At 41.3% G+C, this 24679-nt stretch overlaps 1 protein-coding gene across 6 annotated transcripts in view; it reads right to left on the bottom strand.

Annotated features, from left to right (window-relative positions):
- The window catches only part of SMOC1 (SPARC related modular calcium binding 1), a 125046-nt gene that overhangs the window by 43946 nt on the left and 56421 nt on the right, over window positions 1-24679 (bottom strand). For 5 of the 6 annotated variants that reach the window (XM_035328923.1, XM_035328924.1, XM_035328928.1 and 2 more), the window contains exons 5-6: window positions 23739-23786; window positions 3476-3565 (exon numbers count right to left, since the gene is read on the bottom strand). In XM_035328923.1, the coding sequence (XP_035184814.1) occupies window positions 3476-3565; window positions 23739-23786 (138 nt within the window). The remainder of the gene's footprint in view (window positions 1-3475; window positions 3566-23738; window positions 23787-24679) is intronic. The other variant, XM_035328926.1, reaches the window with a different exon arrangement.

The raw sequence follows: 24679 nt of genomic DNA, 5'->3' as shown, positions 1-24679 counted from the left end.
TTCAGCTGAAAAAAATCCAGTTTCCACAAGAGTGTACTTTACATGTTAGATCCTGGAGCTGGCTTAAGAAGTTCATCTAAGAAGTCTTTAGAAGAGTTTTCCTGCTCTTTTGTTGACATTTACATGGATCTGCTCTGCAAAGGAGAAGCTGGCTGACTAAAAGAAAAACTGATTACACATTAAAAGTGCACAAGGAAAAGTGAAGGGTATTTTTCCCTTCTTAAATGTTTTCAGCTACATTGATCATAAGCCTTACTGTAATCATGTTCAGGGCATTTTTTTTTTTGTATGAAAATGCAGGTTGAACATCGATAGATATCCCAGCAGTAGTAAAATTTTACTTAACAAAGATTGCCTTATGTGTAAGTTTCACTACACCATTTTATTACCGGTCATATAAAAATACATATACCTACATACTTTGGGCTTTTTCCTTGGGATAGCTTTATCAAATTAAACATCATGTGAAGGGTAGGAAGGGAAGAAGCACAAAAGCAGAAAAGGTCACGAAGCAAAGTGCTAGATGCAAACTGCCACATCTGGAATGAAATTTAGCTCTGACTCTGCACTGTATAAACTGAGTACATCTACAGCTGAAAAGGAATGGATAACTGCATTCAATGGATGTCAGAAAATGGGTCAGGGCCTCTAGATACACAATAGCACATATCTTTAAGTGAGACTGAAAGTTACAGAAAAAGCAATCTCCAGAAAAGAAAAAGGAAAAGAAAAAAAGGAAGTGAACCCCTTTGGGATCTACTGTAAAAATTTACTTTCAATCCAGTTAACCAGGATATTTTTCAGAATACAGAGAAGCAATATAGATTAATTACTCCTCTGAATAACAGATCTGTGGGAAGAGAAGATTTCCACTGTGTTACGAGGTAAAGTTTACCAAAATGAGAAGATGTTCAGAGAAATTGTTATTTAGGAAATGAATACAAGTTTCAAGTTGCATGTTGAAACTAAATAGAGGGTGATGGATGCAAAGAAAACAGAGCCTAGAAGTACAAGAGGGAATAAATCTGGTATATGTAGTTGGGTCGCTTTGTTTTATTATTATTTCTTATTTTACTTGTACCTATAGCAAGGACCACTAAAATGCTCTTCTGTAAGGAAGAATCTTGTCATAAAAGGACATTCACTAGAAACATCATTGAGATCTGCATTGTAAAGAAATGAAATAATTTCTAAAAAGATGGCTGCTTTCTGTTTATGAACAGAAGAGTTTAAATTACCTGATATACATTATTTGTGGCTCTGGCACTGCTTTGTTATGCCTTCAGGAAGAAGGGTAGGGATTGGGATGGGAACTTACTATGTAAGAAGTTGAATGCCCATTATCCTCTGATGTAGATGAAAACATGAGAAAGGTGAGTGTTCACCTTGCAGATGCTGAGCTTCATCCAGACTTGATAGTTGAATGGGTAACTGTTCTGCCCTATTCTGTCACCTGAGATCTGCATCTGACACAAAGTACAAGCCATTCCTCAGGACAACCTGCTCCAACGAAGTAGATTTCCAATGAAGCATCATTATGTGACTGCTCAGAGCCAAAGGACTGTTCAGGATAGCATCCTGAGATCTCTAGTTCAACCTTCTGCTCAAGACAGTGTCACCCATGTGATCAGACCACATTGCTCAAAGCTGGCTCAGAAAGAAAGGACATATTGCCACTTCTCCGGGTGACCTGTAAGCTGTTCCACTGCTTAACCATCCTCATGGTGTAGAAGTTTTACCTTTTATCCAATCCAAACATGTTTCAATTTTTGACAGTTGTGTCATCTTCCCTGCATGCATTACTGTGCAGAGCCTCGCGCCACCTTCTTGATAACTTCCTTGTAGGTATTGGAAGGCTACTACAAGATCAGCTTTAAGCCTTCTCTTCTTTAGGCTTCTCTCTTCTCTTCTTACACCTGATGTACTCAATTTAACAAATCAATGCAAATATTTTTCATAGAAGATGGGACACAGTGTTCTTAGATTTTATCTATCACCATAAGGACCAGAAAGGATCTATACTCTGCAGCATTTCTCAAGAGCTTTGCCCAGTTCTATCTGAATGACCAAAATGTTGAGTTGCACCTAGAAGGATCTTCTAGCCGGCTGTATTAACCAGATTAGCTCCCTTCTGCATTTTACTTGTGCATTCTCTCCTTCAAATATTAATGGGCACTCTCAGGAGAAAATTTGAAGTCTAGAAGCATGCTGTGATTACAAACAGTGATTTAATACATTGGCTTCCTGCCAGGAGGAACTTCCTTTTGATATAATCAAGATAGTCAACCAGGCTTTAGTCTTCTGTTTATTAGAGAATGCTTTTTGTTGAAGACTGATTTGTTTCAGAAAACTCATAGTAAGATTCTTACATACCTATGATCACTTGTAGTGACGGGTATTAAATAAATTAATTTTAGCATCAATAAAAAACCACCCTATCATCTGCTTTTACAAGACAGGAGGTATCAACACCACCACCTACTGTTGCTTAGTAGCTTCCATTTCTGCCTTCAAAGTGTCAAGTACTGCAGTTCAGTAAAGTGCATAGGTTTCCCCCCACTTCCTCAAGGCCCAAAACTCCAAAGGGGTCACAGTGTGGTACAGACCTACAAAGCCCATTTTTCTTTTTTTTTTGTTTTTGGTTTTTAAAATTTTTTTTTTTTTTTTTTTTTTTTTTTTTAAAAAAAAAAAGCACTACTTCCAAGCAATGTACAAAACCTAAGCAGCTGCTAACAGGCCCATTCGCTACCTAAGGACCAGTATTCCTGCTGGTAAATATTTCTGTTTGTACATTTTAAATGACAGAATCCTCTGTATGGACAACCATTTTGACCTTGTTTCAAGGCTTCCAGTGGACTGAAGTCTGGTATTCCCTCTCCAAAATATAATCACAAAACTAGCCCATTTGTGAAGGGAGCTGCCTTGGTGGGCCACGTATTAAGTAGGCCCAGGACACTGACTTCATTTGCTTAAATAGTATGTGTGTCAATGAAAGTAATTACTAAATAAAGAAACTTCCCAGCAATTTTCCTCCAAGTCAACATTCACAAGCTGTGGTTTAGCACTGCCCTCCCTGTAGTGAAGCTGTAAGGCATGGCAGAAGTTATGAAACTCCTGGTATTGAGAGGGTAGAGACTGAGAGGGTCAGGATAGTCCAAAGGAAGTTCCTGTTTCTGGCTTGATACACATTTTTTAGCTATGACACCTTTTCCTCCAAGGTTATCCCAGGAATATGTTCAACTGGTGTTATTGTTGGATTCCAGAGATGAGGAGAGGATGTAAAAGGATTAGGGAAAATGCCTGAGGTCCCAAGAGCACTGAGAAATTTGGATAACTTATGAGATTCATAGGCTTTTTTGCTTTACAGGATAAAGAAGTTGTTTAAGCCATAAACCCTAGAGAAAACAGAGAGGGAAGTATTTTTTTTTTCCCCACTTTTTTTTTTTTTTTTTTTTTTTGTAAAGGATGCTCTTACCTTCTCCATCGAAAATAGGCTGGGTTTCCATGGTAGGTGTTGGCTTCGACCCGTCATCTGAATTGAGAGTTAAAAAAAATCGAAAAGAAACTACCATTATTGAGGTAAATACTATCTACTCTCCAGTACTGTTGAATGATTGGGATTTGTACGTGGCCCGGCCAAGTCCAGAAGAAATAGAAGACAGACAGAATGAAAACAATTTTCAGAGTTTACACTATCAGCAGCAACATTTTACATAGCAAGCATGCACTGACTAGCCTTAGACTCGAAAGGAGCCTCTCCCCCTCCCCTCTCCCTCCACAAATGACCAGTACGAATCACCTGGTAGTCTCCACTTGCTGCACTGATCAGACAATCACCTTTTGGTTTAGGTGGCTGCATCACACACAGGTCATTTCTTGGGACAGCAGAGGTCTGTGGATTGCTGCCCTGCTGTGTCTTTCTCATTATTTTTATTCAAAAGAAAAACTCTTCTTCTGAAACTTACCTGTGCAGAACCTTGCACCAGCTTTCACTGCAGAGCTGTTAGAAAGGGATGGTCAATAGCAAATCTTTGTTCTTACAATATCTGCATCAAGGTGTTCTCTAATTGCAATGCTGTGGCAATGCCTTCTAATGGAAATATTGTGGAAAAAGAACTTCTCTTAGTTTAGGTTTTTTATGCGCAAGAGTGCCACACGTCTTCTGACCACAAGTTTTTCATAGTTAAACTCTTCAACCAAAATAGATGCTGTGGGAAATACAGATCTTGAAATGTAGAGGTAGACCATAGGGAAAAGCCTTCAGCCTACACTCGTTTTACCTATATAACACATCTACAGACCCAGCTTGGATTCAGGTTGGGTCTAGCTTCCTCAATGCTCAGAGAGATCTAGATTTCAAGCTTCTGCCTGGAGCATCGTTACACAGCACTGGAACAACAACAGAGCATTAAGCGAGGCACAATGTTCTTTTTTTTTTCTCATTTTATTTCGTTTTGTTCTTTTGTAATATAGTGGCTTTAAAAAACACAGTTTTAAACAATTATTTCTGCATGTATTATGGGCAAAGATGACACTATGCATTAGGAAAGCACGCAATAACCTACCATGGAGAACTGCCAGGCACAGTGAAAATCAGTTGGAAAGGAGTCTATACCAGAAAAAACAGGTTGCCACCATCTCCAAGACTGTATCAGATGCACATGGCAGAAGGCATTTGGAGGAACAGTACAGGGGACAGCCCTTCCCAGAGGCAGCAGTAACTGCCCCCAGCCTTCCCTTTGTTTGTTCTGATTACACCAAAGAACGAAAAAGACCACTGGAAGGGGATGGATAAGCAGAGATGGAAAACAGGCATGTAGACTATTTTCCCATCAAAACCTGCATTTTCAGTCATATGAAGTGAGCAGAAGACTGAACACCTCTTCCTCACAGCATGAGTTCTATGCATTTCCACATAAAGCCATCTAATTCACAGAATGCTAAAACCGACTTCAACCTCAGAGATCCAGTGAAGAAATGAGCATGAGAACCTTTAAGTTATTTCCCCTCTTGTTCATTCAAAGTATTCGGTTTTATGCTTAGTTGTAAGCACAGCAAAAAATATTTGGAAGAAAAAAATACTTACCATTTCTCAGTCAACTCTTGTTTTGAGTTTTCCTGTTCTTGGGTACTATTGGTAACATAGATAAGCAGTATTTTTTATTCAGAGTTTGAGTATGTGATCTCTTGAAAAAAATCCCTGAATTTTCATTGATTTACAGAAAAGAAGATTTCACCCTTTAAAGGAATCTTTGGATAAAAGTAAATAGTTGATCTTCACTTTTTGGGGGTCTAAATAACCTGCTCTGCTTCTACAAGATCCCAGAAGCCACAGCAATTATTTTATATTTTATTATTATTATTTAGGATAACATCGCACACTGTAATGAAACAGTGAGCAATACATAATCACAGAATGGTTTGGGTTGGAAGGGACCTTCAAGATCACCCAGTTCCACCCCCTGCCATGGGCAGGGACACCTCCCACCAGACCAGGTTGCCCAAAGCCCCATCCAGCCTGGCCTTGAGCACTTCCAGGGATGGGGCATCCATAGCTTCTCTGGGCAGCCTGCTCCAGTGCCTCACCACCTCTGAGTAAAGAATTTCTTCCTAATGCCTAATCTAAATCTAAAGGTATTACCCCTTCTTCTATTGAATGGTAGGCTTTACAGATTGAGAAACCAAGCCCAAAACCAAAAGATAGTCAGAGCAACTGCAAAGGTAAATAATTCATAAGTTACGTAACATAAGAACAGACCCTGCATAAAAAATTACTAGTAATATAATAAGTTTATTCCTATTGTTCTCATGAATGCTTCTACAGCAAGTAATTGCAGAACTGCTTTTCAGATATAAAAGAGCAGCACAGGAGCCAACAATGGAGAATAATTAAAAATGGATGTGAGCCACAGCACTTTTTATACAAACCCTTATGTGAACTTTAGCAGAACTCAGGACAATTCAGGTTCAGGGGATTTCTTTAAGGCTCATCTCTATCTACCTCTGTGTGTGTATAATGGGGAAATACACACAGAATAGGAATTTGGTACTTTTTTTTGATAAAGCTAGCCATTAAATTATTGAAAGGTATTAAACAATGACAGAACAAATGCAGCTAACAGACAAAAATACCAAACTAGCCTTTGAACTATGCTTTTATGATCATCTCACTAGGCTTTAAGCACTACACAATCATTTTCTGACGTAGTTACTAGAGCCAAATTGTCACTAAATCCATTATTATAGCAGCACCCAGTACAGTGTTGAGGGTTTTGCAAATAGAGTGAAGAATAATCACTCCTCTGTAGTTCAAGCAAGCACAGTTCTTTCATCACACATATAACAAAAAATGCAATAGACAAGAATCCTGTAATTATATTCACCATATTTCAAAAATCAAAAGCCAGGGATATTTCTGATTTTTTTTCCAAAGATCATGAAATAGTAACATAAAAGACAAAAATTAAACTTTATTAGAAACATCCTGCTAACTTCCCAGCTGCCAGCTTCTTACTCTGAGACCAGCAAGTCTGTTTCTTAAACTGGAGAACTCTCAGTAGGACTCATTCCTTCAAATTGGTTTATGACAAAAATTCACTGCCTTTCCCTTTGGGAAGAAGAAACCTAATTCTTGTCTACACTCACTGGATTTTTCTTCTCGCTCAATACACCAGTCAAAACACCGGACATTGGTTCCACTGGCCTATTTACTCCTGGTAAACAAGTTCTGTTTTGCATACCTAAGAATTTTGAACAAACATTTTGAATTCCTTAAGGAAGCATTTTAACAAATAACAACAACAACAAAAAGCTATTTCAGAGACCTTGAATCCCCCGAGATATTATGCAAGATGCACAGGATATTGTTACTTTGGAGATAAAGGTCAGAAAGTGCGTTCATCGACTATAACCTATTACTTTCTTCAGAAAACTCTCAAATTCCACACTTTAATAAAATAGATGTGGAACTGCAATAGTTGGTGATGCGGAGCATGTCACAAACAGAGGGAACAACGAGGTCAACTAAGTGCTTCCTAATCCCTCTAGATGGTAACACTTCCAGATGAGGAACGTGGTACTGCAGAGCCAAAGAATTTTCCTTGGCTGTAAAATATTCTCAGAGCATCAATGAGAAGTGCACTGGCATGATTTTCTTCCCTGTTTTACAGCCCAGCACGAATATCCACTTCCTTTTTCCAAGACAACCACTGAATACAGACAGCATCTTTCAACAGAACACCTCTTAGGGGATGAGGTTTGAAAGCCATATAGAACTTTTCCTGTACACCTGTTTTTTTTTGTTTTGTTTTGTTTTTTAATCTTATCTCTGTCAAGAGGAAAATAGGCAGGTCCAAAACCCTTCCTAAGCCATTTTCACAGTAAGATACCATGGCTATAAGCCAGAAGCCCACTTACACTACTTCTGTCAGAGGCTCATAAGCTTAAGAACTGCTTTCTCTGTGTTAGCCTGACAATACCTGAAAAGTGACAACTACCTGAATATCCAGATCTATTGCTAGTGGCAAGCAGGAGCTCTTTAAGGTCTCACTAAAATGAGGATTCTTCTCTCCTTTACCCTTGTTCTTGTAGAACGCCTAGCAAGCATCCACATCCGGAACGACTGCAGTGTACACTAGGGTTGAGGAGATTCAGTTCACGTAAAAGATGACTATTAGAGTGATCTTTATACGCTGCACTACAGGCACTGAGGCCATGAGCAACTTAAGTCAGGGGAAAACTGAACTCCCTGATGTAGAAAAGGCATAAAGTACTGCAGAGAAGTGTGAAGTTAACTGCCTGCTGCTCTAGTTCACTATTCTTGCCAGAAGCATCAACTAATGGAAGCTGGAGAATGCGGTAAAGATTATTAATGATCTCCTATACCACATCCCTTACCCAGGAACATACACCCAATGCAAAAGTCTTCTGTATATTTGCATCATCATGTTAAAAGATTAACATCTATACACTTTCTAAGCAACCTCAGCCTTCAGTATACCATCTTTGTGTTCTCACTGGCATCCATGAGATGCTCTGTAGACATTTCTACCATTTTAAAGAGTGTTAGAGTGTTTACAGGATCAACTATATAGCCCTTGTACCAAATCTAATCTTTGTAAGTATACAGCTTGAATATCAAGGGTATTAGGAGTATGACAATTAAGCATGTAGCTCTGCCCTGGGAGGAGGCAGCCTTTTTCCAGTCCCAACCGATTCTTTCACAAACCATTATCCATTTTGATGAGCCATTACAGGGCATAGCTGAGGGTAAATAGGCAACTTAGAGCACAGATAGCCAGGACAGGGAATGAATTCCTATCATGCCCTGTCCCCAGGCAGCAAAGTCCACCTTTCGTGAGTCTGTTGAACCAACAGGGAGAAAAGCCCTCCCAGGTCTGAGCACTCCTGAGAGAATTAAGTCATATGTACATCTTCGTGTGGTTTTACTTAACTGTAGTAGGATGCAAAAAAGAACTGCCAGTTCAACTCCAGTTCCCTATATCTGGGCAGTTCCTGACTCTCAAAGATGCACTTTTACAACTTCATCATTTCCATATATTACCCCTAGGCTTGGGGGCATTGGTTTAAGTAGTGAAAAAAAGACAAAAAAAAACCTGTGTTTGCACTACATGGGGGTCTTGTACAAAACTACACATCCCTTCAAGTACTGTAGGTGTGGAACAAATTGTTGCCTTAATCAGTCCTTCCCTACATCAAAAGAAGCAGTTACAGCAAGTTGTAATTAACCCAATATCCAATGCAACTTTCATGCACAAACATATTGCCAATATAAAAGCAGAAACTTAGCACTTATGCCAAAAAAAAATGTGAAATTCTTATGATCCAGCCAGATCAAGATAATTTCTTGCCAAGCAGCTGAAATGCAAATGCACCAGTGCAAAGAGACTTCCCTGCCAGGTTTTCACACCCCTTTCCACTTCTATGCATGGAGATCCTACAGCTGTTAAGGAAAAAAAAAAAATAAACTTTCAAAACCAAATTAGCAAAAGTGAGAACTCACTCTTCATTGCCTTCATTTTAAGAGGGGAGCTACAACGTGCTCCCTTCAGATATAATCCATAAACGCTTAAGACACAGACCAAAATACAGGAAAGTTTTGATTTAAAAGGTGAAAACGTGCCCAAGTTTTGAACAGGTAAGAGCTTAAGGAGCTCTGACTACACAGACTGACTTACATGGCAGTCATTTTTCCCTTCCTACATCAACTACTCTGTGTGCTGTACAAACACAGGCAGTGATTACTGCAATGGTGCGCTGTAGGCATCATCCAGATAGCACAAGCAGCCTTCCAGTGCGCCTTCTGGAAGGCATTAGTTCCCCCCACACCCCCGGGCTCCCTCCTCACATCTCCCTTGCAGGTGCGTCAACATGAAAAAAGCCCCTCGAGCCCCGAGGACTTTGTGGTCCAGCGCAGTCAGTGCGTTTGTATGGCAGCACCATTCTTCGCCCTGCGAGAAAGCCTGTCCCACGCACAGACAGCTGGAAGTCCCTCTGACCTCCGTGACACAACTCAAAGCCTCCTCTGTTTGGCTTTTTGATTCCTGATTGACACATTCACTGCCAGGCGGAGATAAATGCTGCTGAGAGGACAATGTTGATCCGCTCCGACTATTCTTGTGAAGGACTTTTTCAGAATAATAAACAAAAAAACATCGGTGCAGTGAAGTGCCTGAATAGAGCTGGAGATAGACAGAGAGGGGCTGGAGGGCTTTACAGAGGCTGGCAAGTCGATTGAAGAGTTAATTGTCCGGGTGTACAATGAGTTTATTCTGCCTGCAAACAAAGAGCTCTCTCTTCCTGCTCCTGGTCCTTCAAAAGCAAACGTGTCAAAAGGGCCTGGAGCGGCACTCTGTATTAATAGCAATGCTCTGGTATCTGGGATGCAGGGGCTTTAACGTTTCTGAATCCCAGGATTCAGATAGTATCTCTGTAAAATCCAGCGTCCTCATTTGCTGCCTGACGTCTCAAACTGCTTCTGCAGTAATTAGCCAAAATAAACGTACCCTCTAACTTCTTTTAATTCTTTATAGCCTTCAGCAATTGGCTCCCTTGGAAAAATAAAGGCACAGCAAGATATTACCCTTCAGACACAATGCTGTAGACACCTTCCCCAAAGTGAGATCCATTTTTATATTATTCCAATTATGTATCATTTAACAGGAGTCAATTTAAACAAAGCAAGTGTCCCTAGATGTCTCATACTCAGGAGGACACAGAATCCCAGCCCACATCTGGATCTGCATTTCAGAGCTGGCCCTATAATAGGTCAAACCAACACAATGTCCAAACACACCCCCTGCCTCTGGGAAAGTTCAGATCCAGATTCAGATTTGAACTCTGCAGGTTGAACCAAGCCCTATGGTAATTACCACTTAAATACCTGACTCATAAGTTATGCAAACCTTGCTAGGGAGGAAAAAAAAAATCGCCCTAATACTGCTGCATGGGAAGCAATGCAGCTGAAAAATAAGCTATTATACTTTATTTTGATGTCAGAACTCTTAGGGATTTTGGTGCCAATGCAGACAAAGACAAATGTTATTCTAGGAAGAAGTGGCATTCTTAAGTGCTCAGATAAGGTGAGCTGGTTGTGAACTTTCTGGTGCTGTTAAGTTTGCTTCACTACTTCTGAAAATTTGCTGTTTTAACCAATTTCAGAAATGTAGCATTCCAAATCATATTTTTCCTCAGGTATATGGGCATGCTAGCAAACAAAAGACAAAGCAAGAACTTGAAAATAATTAAAGCCTGTATTTAGAGAACAGATCTAATTCAGAGAGCAAGGCGGGGGTCCCTCTTTCCCAAGCAAAGATCCCAACTATAGTGCTATCAGCTCCTCTGGTAGAAAAGCAGGGTGTCTCAAGTTTATGTGATCTGTTTTATTCTAACTTGCAAGCAATAAATGGATTTTTCAAAACCTTGAAGCCAGAGAAACAAGAATTCTTTTTGTTTGTTTTTCAGCAAATTTTTGTTCACACGGAATAGTAAACCCCAGTCTTATCCAATTTTGTAGGCTTGGAGTTTTGGACGAGCAACAGTAGCATCACTTCAGCAGCCTGAATACAGAAACAGGAACTTGCACCCATTCTGACATTTTGAACTTAACTAGAATTTTCAGTTCACTTTTGAGCCCAAACTCCAACACTGAGGTCTTTTCTATCAAAGCAGTATGCCCATAAGAGATGGGCAGAGGAGCGAACAATCATATTTCAGTTTGGTTCATAGTGATGAATTACTAAGATCAAATGCAAAGCAGCCTCGGGGGGGAGACCTGTCATTGCACATGGGTTTACCTTATGCGGTTTTACAATTTTTAGACTCCACAGGCAAATTCCTACCAAAAATGCAAAATGGAAGCAATGGGAAAATAAATCCCAAAAGGCAGATTAGGACCTTACCTGCCAAAAAGGAGAAGCAGGTAATAAATACGGGTCAAGGCAGTTTGGGACCATCTCTGGTTCAGACTTACACAAAAATCTGTTTTCTTCAGCAAGGAATTACTCAAGCTGTGAAGATATTGCCACCTGTCTCCCCTGCCATCTTCAGAGACTTGTTATTCCCACCCTCCCAGACCCACGCAGCAGTTCCATTTGTGAAGCTAGATAGAAATCACAAGGCATGGTATGACTTGGAAATACACCCTGTTATCATTAGCTCTGACGTACAGAATCAAAGTAACTCCTCCAGCAGTGTCCCTGCCCCGAGGATAATAACTAGCCCAGCAGTGTTTTTAATCGTCTTAAGACAAAACCTTCAATTCAATCCCATAGTGGCTCAAATCGACAGAAAAAGAACCTGGTTTTCATTCACTCAGAGGCTCTTGAGGGAGCTGCTAGGACGCAAGTTGTGTCTGCATCCATTTGTTAGCCTACCATTCCCACCCTTTGACTGTTTCGCCCTTTGAGCTGAGTCCTTCCCTTTCCCCATAGACAAAGTGCCATAACTCTTTGGAAGAAGGCAACATTTCCACATTGTTGCTTTATCTTCTCTATTCTGTTGCTGTTCTTTCTTCCAGCAAATAGCAAGAGTTGGAGCACGCACTCACTGTTAGGAATGTGCTTTTCTTCCCGGAACAGAAACACCTCCATAGTGTCAGCATTACTTACACCGTGGAGTGATGAGACCAAGGAATCCACAGTAGCCAGCCTTCTCTGAACATACACACCAATGAGAACGCTAAAAATAGACTGAAGGGTGGGAAGAGGAAAAGGACAGACATACGTGTTTTTATTTTTTTTATAGCTTCCCATTTGGTAGGAGCATATGTTTTTATCTCACCCACTAAGCACCAGTAGTATGATAGATACTGCAGGATTTTAAACCGTGGTATCTCCAGTTTGAACCATCTTCTGTTTGGCTCCTGCCTTGAAAAAACATTTGAAATAAAATGGAACAAAATAATTCTGCACAAATATGTATTTTACTTAAGACACCATGTCTCATAATAAGACTTTAGCACTTGATGTTTCCCCAGACTTGGGCAGAAGTTCACAGAAGGCTCTGTAGCACTGTTAGCAGCTGCCTGATCACACTTAGACGAAAGCAATAGCCACCATCTGACTATTTTGTTTAGTCTCTCTGGTTCAATTCTACCCACAATATATCAGATGTCTACCTCGAGGACCCTCAGCTTTGATGTGAAGTAGCTTTTGCTACTCCCCCTCTCTCCTCTTGACTACCTCTCCCAAAAGGTTGCTCAGAGCCCACAGCCAACTCTCACCTTGCTGCTTCCAGACTCTGCAAGAGAACAGCAGATACCTGCAGCTGTGGAAAAGGGAGCACGTGCCTGAAAGGCACGCAAGCATATTGTGATTTTGATCTTAAATTGCTTCAGCAAAAGAAGAAAATGATCATTGAGCAAGCTTCTTACGAGCAGTGATCGTATTCCTAGCTTTGGGAATGTTCTGGTAGCTACCTGAAATATATGGTGGCCTGGGGCAAGGGGCACGAAGGGTGCGATTAGGATCTCAGTCTTTCTTCCCTCTCTCCCCAAGATCAGACACACTCCCTTTCACTCCTCTCCTTCCAGCGCTGGTCTCTTCAAGGCAAAGGCTCTATAAACTGCCCTACATCTTCAAGGAATACAACCTACAAGTGGGGGGTGGAGACGGCAGCAAATTTCCCAGATCAATGGCCATTTGAAATTCAGACATATGGCTGAAGCCCTACAGCTGCATGTGTTAATTACCACACGTGTCCCCTGTAAAGCAGTCTGTTAAACACAAAAAGAAAACAGAAGAGAAAAAAGCCATTCCAGGGGATTAAGTAAATAGTCTAAATTTTTGACCCTGCTCCCCCAGACACATGCCTGTGTATTAGAACACAAGCTCCCTTCCTTTCTCCCGACACCTGCACGCCGAGGAAGCACAAGACCCCTTGCATCTCTAGCCATGTGCACTGAACCTATCTCAAAGTGTACTTTCACCCTTCCAGCCCCCCCTCCTGCCTCTTCTCCCGCCAGCCCCTGTCCCTTTCTCCTTTAGAGGACTAATTCCTGGCTGACAACCAGACCGGCCTTGGGCTTACAATACGCCTTTTCATTTCCTTGCAGGCAAAGAGAATGGATACCTCACTGCTACATGTACATTGCATGTGTGCAAACTAGGGAAAGAGGAGAAAATAGATTTTTTTTCATTGCTTCTTTTTGTATTTTTTTCCCCTCTCAGACCATTAAGAGCAGAATTCAGAACTCTGAGCAAGCACAACTCTGCTTTCTAACAATATTGCCCCAGCTAGTTCACTCCAAGATCTGTGTTTAGTCTAAAGCAATTTTTGTATTTGATTATGAAACTGGAGGAATAGTTCTTCTGTATGAGGGAAGGAATAAAGAAAAACTGAGGGAGGCAGATGAGTAGAGAGATGCGTAGAGTAACTGAGCTGTGCTGGAAGGACCTCCTCCAAAGAACCTAACATGCTTGAGAAGCAAATCAGTATGTATTGAATATGGATCACAAACATGAAACTGTTCAGCTAAAGTGACACCTACCTCATTCTCAAACTCAAAATATTTGTATTTTACGAGATCATTCCATGATGTTACAGACTGCCAGACATCTACAGATTGACTGCTCAAGATAAACTCAACTGACCTTAAGAGCCATTACTAAAGGTGTTTTTGCGAGCAGCTGAACAGTCAAGTTGAAACCTGTCACGTCCTTACACTTAAGAATTACCTTGCTGCAGCACCTGAAGGTCCCACCAGAACCTGAGCTCCAAGCTGAGCACAGTAACATGTAGTAAAAGGCAGGGATGCAGCCCAGAGAAATGCAGTCTCTGAGGAAGACTTCTCCCATCCCTTCCTGTTATCAAAGCATTTTCTAATACATCTTCCTTGATGTCAATATATGTATTAAAAAAAAAAAAAAAATGAGTACATGGAGGGAAACCATTACTGCAGCTGTGCTTTAGTTCTCACAGGTGCCATCTCAGGAACTTGAACAGATTGTGGTTGCCCATCCAGTCTCCCCATACCTTACTTATGTGCACACACGCTGCATGTTTTCAAGCTTTCCCATCACAGTTTTGTAGCTTATCTCCTGTATAGAGAGATGCTGAGAGAACTCATTGGGTAAAGGGCCAGAAAGGAGTGCAGTTCCAGTCCCACTCAACCAAACCACTGCCCTCAAAATTTGCAATACATTTCCCATTGCATTACTCTGGTTTGAGGAAAAACAACACTAACATTTAGATGTGTAGATTCTTCTGCAGGATGCAAATACTCAAAAAACAAATAGGATCATGTTAGGCTGGTAAAAAAAATTATTCTAGGTTAATTTTTCTGAGAACACATCAATTCCTCCAATTTATCTTCATGTTTGTTTTGAAGAAGAGTTATAGAAGAGAGGAAGTCTAGGATTATTAATTTCAAAGTTATAACGATGCTGTTTTAAAGGATCTAGAGAAACACATGCTGTAATAGCATAACATCTTGGCATACTGATCCGGACATTTGAAGAGCTCGGGAAGATTTTTTTTCAACAGCTCTTTAAAAAAAGAAAAGGTGTTGAGGCCACAGAGCTATGAAGTACTTCAACAAAAAGCAGCCCACAGTCCCTAGAACTATTTCATTTCTCTGCAAGCTGTAATTGGTCAGACACCAGAAATCTATGTATAGCACATAAACAGTTAATAATACTTTAACAGATGTTGCTTAATCAATTGTTAGTCTGCTTATTAGATCTACTCACCAGGCTGCTCAATACCATGACTTAATCATTTAAAAACCTTTACAGCTGTCCTTAAGACATTACAGACATAAATAGTCTGTAGATTGCTATAACAACACTTGTAAACTACAATTTTATTAAGTCATATTATATAGACTAACCTACAGATCAGACCTGGTTCTTTATAGATGAAAGCAGAATTCTTGCATTATATCAAACAAAATATACTTTAAAACAAAATTTGCCTTCTGCTTAAACTTGCCAATGAAACTTTCTCCAGCCTCAAATTTGATACATATGTTCTGAGGCCCACAGAAAACGTCTTGATGAAAAGCTAAACAATTTCAGACAAGTCAGTGATGTGGGGACCCAAAAGGATTGTTTTTAATTCTGCTGTTTACGTAACAATTTTGAGGTTGAGTTTTTCTTCTAGTCCTTAATATTTCAAAAATTCCGTTTGATTAGTGAGACAGATCTAAGTGCTTCCTAAAACATTGCTCCGTCCTCGAAAAGTAATCCAGTATCTGTGGTATTGAGAAACTACATGCCTCTGTTCTTACAGGAACTGATCAGGATTCTCAGGTAAAAGCTGGGTTCTCTATCTTACAAAGCCAGTACTATTAGCACCACTGGCAAACTAGTCTGCTATACCCGTGAAATTCACTTGCTTTCTACAATTACATTTGATTGGCATTTAACAGCAAATTTGCATACTGCGTATGATATAGGAACAGCGATAAGAACTAGACTCAATTCTTAACATCTACAAACAGACAAGCCTACAGATTAGTGATATTTACAGATTCTTTTTTATTATTTTTTTTTAAATGGAAAAGCAAACTTTAATTCCCACCCTAAGTTTGCTTGGAAATACAAATATGTGCTAATCAAAAATTTATGTACTGCAAACTTCATCTACAGAATATTTTATTCACGGCTCACCAAGGCCCCTGCAGGACCTTTGCAGCTCTATCGTTGCACTAACTTCTCCTAGTTCCTCCTCAGCCACCTGAGCTCTCACACTCGTTTCACAGAAAGCCACTATCACATGGTGGGAGAAATAAAGCTTTTGCACGTAGAGAGCTTGGAGCATTCGTATAGCACCACCACAGCAAGTCTGATGCTGTCAGAAGCAGATGATCTACCCGTGCATAGCACAGCCTGACTCTCCACATAGCAACACTATACACGGACAATTTGTGTACGTCTGTCTGTATTTTACCAAGAAAACACCTGACAGAAAGTGTCAGTTCTTGCTTAAAAATACTATAGGTGACAAACACTTCAGCAAGCAATTTTTGCATGAAAATTCTCCCTCATCCGGACTTGCAAACTGGGCTTTTATTTACCTTAAAATAAATAGGACACAGGATCCAGAATTGTGCGAGTAGCACTGCAGACTTAGTACCTGCCTATGTTCTGCAAGAAATTCATCATGAGATGGCAACCACCAGTTAGAACCATCGCTAGAGTTCATTCTGCCCAAGTAAACTTGTATTTCTTTCAGCTCGCTCATGGAGGCCATGTGATACTCTGTCTTTCCTGTAGCTAGTACAAGCTGCTAAAGACATCACAAAGCACTTTCTCATTATTTATCGGGTTAGAGAAGCAGGAATAATTGAGTGCTTGAAGGTTGGTTTGTGCAATAGCACAGCTCTGTTTCAGATTCGATCAGTACCTTGGTGAATCCAGGAAAAAAAAAAAAAAAAAAAAAAGAGAGAAAGTAAAGACTAAAGTCTCAGCTTTCAGTCACATACACCTTTGACAGCCCCATCTACAGAGTAGGACGTTTTTGTCAAGATGTTATCTGTCTGTTCATGGTTGTGAGATGTACTAGCTGCTGCAGAGGCGGGATGTTCCCCTCCCTGCAAGCAGGCAGCAGGTGAATTAGTGCTGGCTGCACCTGACTTCTTACCACCAGCAGACAAAGCTTCCAGGTCTCCATGTACAAACACTTCCATTTATTTACATTAGCACAAGCCGTCCTCTGCTTAGGTTTGCCTGAGGAGAGCATTCACCCTTTACTGCTCGGTCTAATTACTGACTCAGACTAATGGCTCATTACTGATTCAAATTGCTCAGTCTACTGGCGGCACAACTAGCCCATTAACATTTGCTGCAAGTAAGGCTCTTGGAAACCAGCAGGAAAAGAGCCACAGAATGGGCCCACTTGCCACAGCTCCAACTGAGATTTTGCTCTGTGCCCATTTCGTGCAGCTAAACCCACAAGGAGGAACCCATTCCAGATTTTTAATTGACAGGAATTTTAAGTTGTTTATCTTAGGTTCCTCAAATTGCTTCAACGCTTTTTTGCAGAAACTCAACTAGTCTGCAAACTCATTGGGCAAAGCTTTTCGCAACTCCATGGGAAAGTCAAAGCACTGAATTCAATGCCTGCACGTAAGACAGTAAGCGTAAAACATCTCCACCCAGACTTCGCCTCCTGTGGGGCCATCAGAGCTCACATTCCACTAACATCACCGTACCTGCCCCAGGCTCAGGGAACTGCAGCTGTTGTTGCCAGCTTTTGCAATAGGGAAACAAAGCTAGTCAAAACAGGCTTGGAACTTCATACACTGCAAGAGACTTCATGAAAGAAGAAAGGAGTTCATACATACCATGCAAGACTCTTCACAATGACTGACATCAACAGGTCAGCCCGCCCCGATTTACCTGTACTTGCATCATCTTTTAATCCCAGATTAGAGAACTACACTTCCTTTCCCATTTCTTTCATTCAGTTTATTTAAAATGATGTTAAGACTTCTCACGGCATCCAGAATAGTTACAATGACTAACAAACCATTATCCCCACCTAGATTTTCACCTTCTCTCCTTTCTGATCTCTTCACTTTTAATTCACTCTGCTTCCCATTTTAAGTAGGAAGACTGCAGGACTTGATGAAGATAAAAAGCAGCCATGTAATTTCTTATTATTCCTGTCTCCTGACCAGCCGACTTTTTAAAAGCTTGTTTGGTGACTGTGAAAAACACTACTCATGGTTGCAATATGCCAAGTCTGCATCTTTGAGTCCTAAAACACCAACATTCCACAGATAAAGAAAATAAAGTTTTGTTTTGTGCTTGCTTGTTTTGTTTCCAACGTGTGGCACAACTTGCCTTTGGCTGGAAAGGAACAATCTGCATTCTTTAGGCAGGGAAGAAATCCAGTCATGTTGGCTCCAAGGATGCCTTTCATTGCATCTTAAAATATTAAGAAGTTCCCAGTGGGAGGGGGGGGGGGTGGAGATCCAGCACTCTAGGGGACTGTGTGCATCTTCCAAGTCTCTCAGGCTTTCAAACTAAGTAGCAGCTGGAGTAAATTAGTGCAAGAAGCTCCTTATAAGAAAGGATTGTACAAGGCACAAGCAGGAATATGGAACAAACAGTAACAAATCTGCAGTTTCTGGATATCCTAATCCCACCCAGGAATAACTGCAGCCTCTGACAAAGGTCCTGGGCACTTGTTCTGCACCTGCCTTAAGGAACAGCATATGTCAGTCTGGCTGGGCTACTTCATCTTCTAGGTAAGGAGTGTCCTTCCTCGTTTTCACTTCAGGATCACACAGTCCACCTGGAGAACGAAGCTTAGAGCACCTTAACATAGTTCCAAGTCATTTGTTCAGAGCCTCACTACTCTCACAGCACGGAGGTCAGCTGAATGGCCCATTTTCATCGGGAGGCTGGCTGTGCACAAAGGGCTGCACAATCATCACCAACCATTACCAGCAGCCCAAAAGCTGTACTTCCCACCGTCTTGTACTCACACAGTGGGCAGCACTCTTCAAGTGAGGATGCCAGGGCATATGGTGCTGGGTGGTGTTGGTCCAAGCACCACCAGAGAGGCTGTACTGCCTCAACACTCCCCACTTCGATAAAGGGATGGACTGAAATATTTGGAAAACTTTTCCCTTAGTACAGAACAGGACTGTACACCATGCAAGAAAACGAAGAATTACAGTGTTAGCCTACACCAAGAAGGTTTGAGGAGAGGGCAATGACAGTGGAAGAACAGAAACTTTATCAAGCTTCAGTGCACCTAATGAAGTGCAACTCAGGACAAACATTTGGCACTTAGCTGCGATACATTAGGGCACTAGGTCTTCGAGATGGAGGGGATGAGAGGTCCTTTAATGGGTCAGACGGACAAACCTGAAAGGACTTTGGTTATAAAAAAAAAAAAAAATCAAGCGGGCTGAATTCAGAAAGGAGGAACAGTGGCAAATGTCCAAACTACAGGTCCTGGAGAACCCAGGCTTCCATGACCATATAAGAATAAGTCACTGCTTCCCTGGGCCCAGGTCTTTGCCTTCCAGCAGCAGAGCACTCCACACACACAGAACAAATCAGTACTGGCTATTTTAAACTTTTAAATTTGGTGCCAATTTGATTTGATTTAAATTACTTTACAGCGCAAATTATATGAGTAACTGGCATTACATCATACAGAAACAGCAGCAATGAAAACACGGACAACCAGAGCACGAGATTTAAAAATAAAAAGGATTTCTTGCCAGCACTTTTGCCTGTTCTCTGCAGAAAGCTCCATAGAGCCACTACATATCAAGCCAATGACCATAGAGCCATTTCTTTTCATCAGTAATGAGACAGCATGTGAACAAGAAGCACGTGTTACTTCACTTCTTTTCCATCATACCTATTGAACTCTACAAACTAAGCCAAAACATTGGAAGAAAGAGCTGTTACTGACAGCTGGTCCTTTTCCTCTTCCAACATTAATTTGTCTCTCCTAGAGGGCAGCTAATATGCTACTAAAGTCTCCCCTTTCACTTGTTACCTCATAGCCTAAGCCTACCCACCTGTACGGTTCCCTAGGCAGAGCAGCCTCTTTCCAAAGAACTATTTTGCCCTGAAGACTTGAAAGGCATCAACATCATACAAAGTTTATTAGCTCCGTATTTTACATTCCTGTATGAATGGGACAAAGGAAATCACATCTGAGAGTCTTAGCAATTCCTTCACCTCCTGAAAGAGCCTATTCTGTGCCAGATAATACCATTTGAACCCGGGACTCTCATCCAGGGGTGGAAAGAGAAGTGTGGAAATTCCAAAAGTTAAGTCAGATGGCAGCTGCTCAAAGTGTGACCACTTCAGAAGTTTCCAAAACGTGCCTCTACCAAGTCATCACTGACCCAGTTCCTGCTGGACACTTCTTCATCATGTCCTGTCTTCCTGCAAAGGGCTCTTTACAGAAAGATCCAGAACACTCCACCAAGACAGATGGTTATAGCCACGCTGGCTTCAGAGAAGCCAGGGCTCCTGTGAATGATATGCTTTAAGGAAGCCAGGCTGCCTGTTCTTGGTACTGGCTTACTTACCACAAAACCCAATACTGGAATTCTGTGTCACAGCAATAAGTCAAAACGAAGCACTGATAAGTGCAAATTAATTTTTAGACCAAACATTCTTCACAAGCCAAAAGAATAATGCTAACTCCCCCAGATGTTAAACCAAATTATTTCGTTTCAAATCATTTCACATTTTAAAAGTCCTGTACAGCCTATTTAATAATTGCTCACCAGGATTTTTCTGACATGATGGAGAAAGGCTTGTGTGGGGGCTTTCGATAGACAAACACTCAGAATTGGAGGGGATGTAAAGTGTACATGATCGCTTGAAGCATGCTGGCCAAAAGAGAGATGTTTTCCTTTTCTTGACAGCTACTGATTGCATAGAATGTTTCTCCATCCACATGACCAAGCTTAGCATTCTTAAAATAGGATGCCAGAGGGAGCACCAAGAAGAGTCAATTTATATTACAGATTTTAGATTAATTCCTTTCATTTATAGTTCTCTTCTTCTCTATGTTCCAGCTTTTGAGTTAATAAAGGGTGAGGTGGGGGGGGGGGGCCAGGGGGGGAACTCCGACATTTCCCCCTTTGCTCTGTTTCTTAAGAAATCCAGTATCAACTGCTTCCAATTCCAGAACAAACCTGAACTACTCACGCAGGAAGCCTACAAACAACCCCCGCTCTAAAATAATACAGATTGCAAGAGATACTTGATTTGCTTGTATTTCAGGCTAGGCTAACAGTAATTGTATTAGAAGTATGATAACAATGTGTTCAGGTGGCAATTACGCAGGCTGTGAAGTTTAACACATAATTACAGGTTTACAGAGACACATCCTTATCTGAAGTAAGAAGCACGCTTCAGCATTCAGGCTTAAATAAGCAGGTCTCTTTGTGACGTTCTTCTCCCTACCTTTTCCTAAGCTACACAACATGTACACAAGCTCATACACAACCAACAGACTGTAGAGCAGATACACTCAAAATGCATCATTGCTTTGAATATAATCTATAATTCCTGTTAAGTTCCCAGCATGGAAGATGTTTTTCAAACTAAAATTAGACATCAAGGTAAGCATTTTCCTGCATTTTGAAGTCTCAGAAGTAATTGATTTGAATTGATTTATGGATGAACTGAATTATGGAGAAGATTATCCTGGGAGTTATTGAAAAACACCTGAAAGACAATGCGGTCAATGGTCACAGCCAATATGGGTCACAAGGGAAAAGTCCTGTTTAATGAACTTTATTTCCTTTTATGACAAGGTTACCCACATGGTCAACCAAGGGAAGCCAGCTGATGTAAACCTTTTGGGTTTCAGTTAAGCTTTCAATATTGTTTCTCACAGCATCCTTCTGGAAAAAGTGTCCAGCATACTGGTAGAGAAAACCAGAACATTACGGGTGATAAATGATAAATGAATTGGATGCAGGGCTTGAAGGCATACTAAGTTTGCAGATGACACTAAATTGGAAGGAGCTGTTGACTCTCTGAAGGGTAGAGCAGCCTTGCAGAGAAATCTTGGCAAATTAAAGGGCTGAGCAATCACCAATCATATGAAGTTTAACAAGATCAAGTGCTGGATCCTGTACCTGGGACACGACAACCCTGGCTATATGTATGGACTGGGGGATGAGAGGCTGGAGGGCAGCCCTGCAGAAGGGGATCTGGGGTTTCTGGTCAATGGCAAGTTGAATATGAGTCACCAGTGTGCCCTGGCAGCCAAAGGGGCCAACTGTATCCTGGGGGTGCATCAAGCACGGCATGGCTAGCTGGTTGAGGAATGGAACTGTCCCACTCTGATCTGCCCTGGTGTGGCCTCACCTCGAGCACTGTGTGCAGGTTTGGGCAACACGGTATTAAAAGGACAAAATTGTTAGAGAGCATCCAAAGGAGGGCTATGAAGATGGTAAAAGGTCTAGATGGCAAGATGTATGAGGAGCAGCTGAAATCACTTGGTTTGTTCAGCCCAGAGCAGAGCAGGCTGAGGGGAGGCCTCATGGCGGCCTGCAGCTCCCTCACGAGGGGAGCGGAGGGGCAGGCGCTGAGCTCTGCTCTCTGGGGACAACAACAGGACCCGAGGGAACAGCATGGAGCTGGGACAGGGAAGGGTCAGGCTGGGTGTTAGGGTAAGGTTCTGCACCCAGAGGGTGGTCAGGCACTGGGACAGGCTCCCCAGGGCAGCGGTCATGGCAGCAAGCCTGCTGGAGATCAAGGAGTGTTTGGACAATATGCTCAGACATGTGGTTTGATTTCTGGGTGGACCCATCTGGAGTCAGGAGTTGGATTCAATGATCCTTGTGGGTTCCTTCCCTATTCTATGATTCTATGATTTAGAGTTAGTAGTAACAGTCCTGCTTCACATATCAAAACAGGTACCCCTTCAGCAGGAGTGAGGTTGCACTCAGCACAGCTTTCTTGCAGTAAGAAGAAACTAGAAAGGTGACTCTGAATGGGGGGTAAGGAGGAAGGTGGATTGGAAATCACGGCACATAGAACACCTGAAGACAAACTTGACTGCTCATCAAACTTGACTGCTCATCCTCCAAAGACTATTTCAGTGAACGCAAATAGGAGGACACAGGGAAGGGCTACTAATACACACAGGAGACTTGAGAGCAACATATCCAGTGCCTTGCTCAGGAAAAACAAGGACCAAAGAAAGCAGTGAAAGGAAGGAGAACCAATGCTTAATGCACGAAAGGGTGAGATCTGCAACAGCAACTATGGTTTAATCTAACTCTGATCCAGCTGGCCAGAGGGCTTTATGCAGAACAATTAAAAAAAAAAAACAAAACAAAAAAAAAAAACTTTTCAATGCATGTAGGACCACAACCATGACATTAGCACTCCTGACTCCCAGTGTACTAGTCATACTGCTATCCTTACTAATCTCCAAGGATTTTACTGAGAATGCTCAGTAGCTAACATCAAGCTGAAAAAAAAAAAAAACAAAAAAAAAACAAAGGTTATCCTGTATCTGCTACCCCTTTGAGAAGCTGTGCTTTCATTTACTTATCTCAGCTGACCAGCACGGAGCAGAACACACCGTTTTTCAGTCCCCAGGGTGATGCACAGACTGTCATCTTACTTGTCCTACTGCAGGGGGAGGTCTAAAGGCATGTAAGCCTCTCACACACAGAGTTGTTTAGAAACCCATGTTCTAAGTTATCTCACAGACTTGGCTGGGCAACTGCTATTGCAAAACAACTTGCTGAAGCACAGGACTCCACTCACCTTTCCTTCCCGAGTTACCCTGGCCTGATGGTTTATCAGTTACAGAACCTAAAGGGGAAAAAGGGAAAGAAAAAAGACAACTTTTTAGATGTTGAAAAATCACACAAAACGTGATATTACATGAAAACAGTCAATATCTAAGCCTACAAAGTGTCTATTTACTTGCCAACACCTTGGTTCAGAGATCCTGTGGCTTCAACCAACTAGGAGAGCATAAGAAAGTTTTATGCATTAAGGATGTTAAATCAGGATGTGAGTAAACAAGAAATCTTTAGTAGCTGGATCCAGTGATTTGAAAAAGCTCAACACAACAGTGCACTAGTAAGAAACCTGGAATAAATCCAAGGGCAAGAGGGAAAGATCAATAAAAGTCACTTATTTGGTTTGCAAACGTCAGGAAGAACAAATCAAAAACAGGTGGTGAGAGTGTACAGGGAATGCAAGGGGCAGTATTCTAAAGGAAGGGATTAAGTGGGACAATTTCCAGAAAATGGATTTCAACCAAGCCCTGAACATCCCCAGCTGTTTGAGAAGGGACATTGGAAAAGATCCAGCATGTACTCAAATAGGACACATCCTGTTTTTTCTAATATACACTTCAAGCTTCATATTATATGTATGATTCTGCACTTGTTTCTGCAGTTTACTTTAGTGCTGCATCATGAATTTTCCACTAAAACTTGAGCTGGTAATAAAGGCTTTCTTAACAAATCTGTTACCAAAATATAAAAATCTATGACAAGCTTTTCTTTTCTTGCGGCGGCCCTCCCCCCCCCCCCTTTTTTTTTTTTGTGGAATAGCTTTATTTCCAGGAAAATGCCTTTGCTATGCACATTATTAAACTGTTCCAGTGATTACTGGTCATGCAGGAAACATGGATCTAAAGTCAGTTCTAAGGAGACAGCTCTGACAGGCCCAAGAGTCCAGTCAAGACAAGCCCT

The sequence above is a fragment of the Oxyura jamaicensis genome, chromosome 5, assembly GCF_011077185.1.
Source record: "Oxyura jamaicensis isolate SHBP4307 breed ruddy duck chromosome 5, BPBGC_Ojam_1.0, whole genome shotgun sequence".
In the NCBI taxonomy this organism is placed as follows: domain Eukaryota; kingdom Metazoa; phylum Chordata; class Aves; order Anseriformes; family Anatidae; genus Oxyura; species Oxyura jamaicensis.
Note: the sequence above shows the minus strand (reverse complement) of the source record. Positions and strands in the feature narration are given on the sequence as shown.